The sequence below is a fragment of the Cyprinodon variegatus genome, unplaced genomic scaffold (genome assembly GCF_000732505.1).
Source record: "Cyprinodon variegatus isolate N-32 unplaced genomic scaffold, C_variegatus-1.0 Scaffold1283, whole genome shotgun sequence".
NCBI lineage: Eukaryota > Metazoa > Chordata > Actinopteri > Cyprinodontiformes > Cyprinodontidae > Cyprinodon > Cyprinodon variegatus.
The window spans coordinates 131028-136716 of record NW_015151736.1 but is presented as its reverse complement, the minus strand read 5'-3'; the positions used below and the strand labels follow the sequence as shown (position 1 = coordinate 136716).

At 48.6% G+C, this 5689-nt stretch overlaps 1 protein-coding gene across 1 annotated transcript in view; it reads left to right on the top strand.

Moving 5' to 3' along the window:
- The first annotated feature begins 5151 nt into the window (after positions 1–5151).
- Positions 5152–5689, top strand: part of LOC107102624 (EMILIN-1-like) — a 22493-nt gene continuing 21955 nt past the window's right edge. Inside the window, exon 1 of the mRNA XM_015402002.1 lies at positions 5152–5242. Within this exon, the coding sequence (XP_015257488.1) occupies positions 5152–5242 (91 nt within the window). The remainder of the gene's footprint in view (positions 5243–5689) is intronic.

Genomic DNA, 5689 nt, shown 5'->3' with positions numbered 1-5689 from the left:
AGAAATCTGTGAATTTCGCATTTATAAACACCTGAACAAAATGTCTGACCGTCACCTCTACAGGTTTAGAAATCTCTGAATGTCACCGTAAGGATTTATAAACACCTAAATTTAGCAGAACCGGTTTATAAATCCCTGATTGATGGACGCTGACGTATTTTATAGGAACTATACCGTTATTGTTATAAAATATCAGCCTTCTGAAACCTGATCGATCTTCGCAGATTTTAATCTCAACTCTCCTCCTTCCTACTTCCCTGTCCTTCCTCATTCCCTCCCATTTTTCCTCCCCCTCTCCTTTCTCCTTTCTCTTCAGTTGCTGCTCCTCCCCTTTTTGTAAACATCTGTTAGTCAAACAGAAATGTTTCCACCTCTGCTGCTGAAATGTGGTAAATCTGTGGTGACTGTGTTTCTAGTAAAGGAGAGAAGCCTAAGATTGCAGCCACACATTCCCAAACATCCCCCAACATTCCCCAACATTCCTAAAAGCCATGATGAATGATCAGGCCGTGTCCATGGAAGCCAAGGAGAAGATATTTACCATGCATGAGCTCGCTGTAAAACTGAAAGATCTCCATCCCCTTCCTCTGCATTTGGAGGATGAACAGGCTGCAGGAAGGAGGCTCTGACAAAATGTAGTGGACTCATGAAGATGCTGACCTTTGCTCTGTAAAGACGAACCCAAACACTCTCAGTAATTTCTTCTCTAATCAGCATCCTCTTCCTGTTTGTTCTCATCAAACTTTTTCAGACTTCTTCTTCTTCTGTGGTTGGAGCAGCTGCAGTATCGTTCCTCAGAACATTCCAGGTTGTGTCTCCAGGGAAAAGTCTGGACACATTTTACTGTTATATTCCAAACTCACATTCTTGACTCTGCGACCTTTGCCCTGAAACATATGGTTCTCTCTGGTTTACCGACAGACCAGGTGAGCTTCAGGTGGCTGTTCCCTGCAGGTGAAGCAGGGACTCTGTGAGCTGCTTCTATTGACTAGAAAACCAATTTATTCTGTTTTATCAGAAGGACTTTTCTGTTTGTAGTTGATGCTGAGTGACCTGAGTTCTGACTGGCAGGTGAGGACCTGCAGGCCCTACAGGTGAGGGGGCGGAGCATGTGTCAGGTCAGAAGGTCAGATAACATGAAGCTCCTCACACTATGTCTAAAAGCGAGACTAGATCTGATTTCTCAAGCATTTCTCTAAACTTTTGATGGTTCTGATCAGTGGACCCATCAGGAGAGACACACCTGGCCTGCAGGTCCTCACCTGACCCCCCCATCCTCCCCACCTTCTCCAGAAGCACCATAGAGAGCCTTCTGACCAGCTGTCTCACCCCCCCCCACCATGGACTGTTCTCCCTGCAGCCCTCTGGGAAGAGGCTTCCCAGCATTCAATGCAGGACCAGCAGGTTCTGCAGCAGCTTCTTCCCCACCGCCATCACACTGATGAACTAATGAATAAACTGAGAAATAAAAAAAACTGAGAAAGAAAAGCTGAATGTTAAAAAAAAACTCTAAATCATGTCAGTCTCTGCATGAAACCGACCATATCAATGCGTTTTTTTCTTCTCCCAGTGTTTATATTTGATCACTGCTGCACTTCAGAGATGGAAATATCATGAGAGCTGCACAAAACACAACTTTGCTTTGTAAACAGTCTGTAAATAAGAAATGGTTATCCTCCTGCAGCAGTGTGTCGCAGATATTCTTGATTTCTGCCCAGTATTGAAGCGTGGTCTGCGCTACGTTATTCCACGCCACAACGCCAGAGGGCCAATCAGGAACTAGCTGTGGGTCTAGATACGGCCGAGGCGGTGAGGAAGTGGGGGCAAGTTTGTTCGACAATGGAGGGACATGAGGGCAAAAAAGAGCGGGGATCCAGGTGGGAAAAGGGTCCCAGCGTTCTCACGCACCTCGCTCTGCTAGCTGCTCCATCTTCACCAGTCGTTTTCCACAATGTCGGTCAGACACACCAAACAAGCCGACCTTCTGTCTGCGCTCGCCTACAATTTGGGAGAGGTGCAGCAGAGTGTCTGCGGAGGGGGCGGGGACGTCTTTTTGTTCACTGCGAAACCTACGCAGACGACCTGGTGTTGAAGTATAAATGGAGGATGATGGGCTCAGCGGAACCTGAAGAATCAGGCAGCTTCAGCAAACTGGAGATTGATGGAAACAGAACCTCTGATGGATCGACTGAAGATGGGGAATTGTTTTTCTCTGTCCCAGTTCTGCTCCGCCTGCAGTTGGATCACTGTGAAGAAGACTTTGTGTTTTAATTAAAATATGAACAAGAATTTGTGGAGAACCAACTACCAGTTTTAGTCCGTGAGGCAGACACCCTGTCTACTTTTAAGGCTAGGCTTAAAACTTTCCTTTTTGATAAAGCTTCTAGTTAGAGTGGCTCAGGTTATCCTGATCTATCTCTATAGTTCTGCTGCTATAGGCTTAGACTGCTGGAGGACATAGGGACCCCTTTTTCATCATTCTGCTTCATTCTATCTCTATTCTCCCACTCTGCAGAATCTGTTAGTTCAATCTCTAACGTTCTGCTCTCTCTGCTTTTTCTCATAGTAGCTTCATCTGGTCTGTTCCTGTTTGGCTGTGACTCCATCCTGGAGAGAAATATCAGCTGTGCTGCTGCCATCAACACCTTTGTTTCTAGATGTTGGAGCTTGGCCTGTTTTCCAGTGTAGTCCTGTTTCTCTGACTGTGACTAACTGGATGTGCTCTCTTCATCCTCTGACATGGGAGCTGGCTCGGAGCTCGTCTGCCTGGCTGTGTGTTTCCTGGACGGGGCCGCCTGTGGAGCTGGTTGACAGTTGCCTTTTGTATCTATGCTTCTTTTTCTATGTCTGCTTCTGTCTCCTTGAACCCCAGTGGGCCTCAGCAGATGGCCGCTCACACTGAGCCTGGTTCTGCTGGAGGTTTCTTCCTGTTCAAAGGGAGTTTTTCCTCTCCACTGTCGCTACAAGCATGCTTAGTGTGAGGGATTGCTGAAGAGTCAATGAGTCGATGCAATCAGCTGTAAAGATCCTGGAGATGATGTGTGAATTGGCCCTATAGAAATAAACTGAATAGAATTGAGGACAGCAGACAGTTTTTATGATTATCTGTAACCTTATGAATGATTTAAATCACCCAGTTAGTTAGTTAGTTAGTTAGTTACCTAGTTAGTTAGTTAGTGAAACATTTTTCTACATAAACAGTGTCAGATAATCCACTGTTCCTGAAGCAATCTGGGACTTCGAACCGCACGTCCTCCTCTCTCCTCATCCTCCTTTCTCCTCCTGCTCCTCCTCATCCCTCCTCTTCCTTCTCATGGTCCTCCTCCACTTTCTCCTCCTCCCTAATTCTCTTCCCCCTCCCCCTCCTCCTCCTTTCTCTTACTCCTCCTGGGCCTCCCCCCTCCACCTTCTCCTCCTTCTACTTTCTCTTCCTCCTTCTGGTCCTCTCCTCCTTTCTCCTCCCTCCTCCTCCTCCTCCTTTCTCTTACTCCCCCTGGGCCTCCTCCCTCCACTTTCTCCTCCTCCTCCTCCCCTCACTTTCTCCTCCTCCTCCTCCCCTCACTTTCTCCTCCTCCCCTCACTTTCTCCTCCTCCTCCTTTCTCTTACTCCTCCTGGGCCTCCTCCTCCACCTTCTCCTCCTTCTACTTTCTCTTCCTCCTTCTGGTCCTCTCCTCCTTTCTCCTCCTCCTCCTCCTCCTCCCCTCACTTTCTCCTCCTCCTCCTTTCTCTATGTCCTCCTCCTCCTCCTCCTCCTTTCTCTTCGTCCTCCTGGTCCTCCTCCTCCTCCTTTCTCTATGTCCTCCTCCTCCTCCTTTCTCTTCGTCCTCCTGGTCCTCCTCCTCCTCCTCCGTGTCCAGGTGTGGCCGCAGCAGCTCCGGTTTCTCCTCCTGCGTGGGCGGGGTCAGTGAGGAGGAGGAGGAGCAGCTGGCCTCTTCAGACTGTCGTAACTTTTTCTTCTCTTTGTTTCTCCTGCTCTGATGGAGGAGCCTCCCTTCAGCGCAGCTTAGAGGAGGCTCGATCAGGACTCAGATTCTGGACTCAGTTCGGATCAGAATCCGGATCATGAAGAACTAACTTCCAGGAATTTTTCTCCGTCTCCATGGAGATAAGACATTTTCCCGCCCTCTAAAGAGTTGATCACGTGGTGATCGAGGATCAATCATCTTCATTGATACCGTATTGATCGGGATGGGCGCGCTCCCGTTGCTTTTGCTCGTGCTCTGGATTTGCGAGCACGCCAGAAGCACGTTCCCGATGCGGGCCTCCTACAGCTTGTACTCCGGCGGGCACGCGCACGGAGCTCGCGCAGCCAGCAGAAACAGGTAAGATGACACGTGCACGGAAAGAATGATGATGATGAAGAGGAGGAGGAGGTGATGCAGGGGTGATGACGTCACTGGGAGTGTGTGTAGTTGTAGATATGAGTTTATCTGCAGGAAGATGGATTCTACTGATAACCAATCAGAACCAGGTTTAGCTCTGGAACTGATCACCCACTGCTGCTGCTGATGGGCCCCAGGTCTGGGTCCTGGGGTCTGGGGTCTGGGTCCTGGGGTCTGGGTCCTGGAGTCTGGGTCCTGGAGTCTGGGTCCTGTGGTCTGGGTCCAGAACCTTCTGTTTTCTGTAGTCAGGTCCTGTGGTGAAGTTCTGCTGGTCAGCAGGAATGATGTAGTCTGTTCTGGGTTGTGATGTCACTCATTCCTGAAACATGATTCCATGGTCCTGCTGGGACTGGGAAGGAACCACTTTCCCTGTTTCTCTCAGTATAAACACGGAACACGCAAACACGCAAACATGGAAACGGATCGTCCCTCTGATCCAGGGATGTCAGAATTAAAAACACTGAGGGCCAAAAAAAAGCTGAGGGCCGGACTGATTAAATGTTTATTACAACACATTAAAAAGAACATAGCCTATTAAAACAAGACCTAACATATTGTTGTTTAAAAACAAAATATTAATATCAATATTTTTTATAAACTTTTATTATATTAATAAACTTACTGAGACAAATACATAAAAGTGCATGCATTATAAAGGATGTTGGGTTTTTGATTTCCTCCCTTTAACAATCAAAGCACACGGTGCTGAAGGTGGCTGTCTGAGGAGGCGGAGCTCGCTAACCTCAGCAGGTGTCAGCAGAGGCCAAAATGAAAGGAGCCTGGATGGAGGGAGGGGCGGAGCTTATCCTGCAGGTGATAGAGATGGACACGCTGCTGAGGGAGGGGCTGGTGGGATCCTGTAAGAGGCGGTGAGGAAGTGGGGGCGAGTTTGTGAGACAACGGGGGGACATGAGGGCCAAAAAGAGCGGGGATCCAGGTGGAAAAGGGTCCCAGCGTTCTCACACACCTCGCTCTGCTAGCTGCTCCATCTTCACCAGTCGTTTTCCACAATGGCGGTCAGACAAACAAAACCAGCCGGTAAGGAACCAAACAGGAAATACGCATAGAGTAGAGCGGATGTAGATCTGACCAATCAGAGGCCTCCTGTCTACGGTCACCTATAATTGGAGAGAGGTGCAGCAGAGTGTCTGCAGAAGGGGGCGGGGCATATCTGCGTTTACTGCGACACAAACGCAGACGACCTGGTTTCTGAGTATAAACCAGACTTAAGGAAGCATCTGGATCAGCTGATCAGGAAGGCCAGCTGTGATTGGATGCCCTCTGGACTCAGTGCAGGTAACAGACG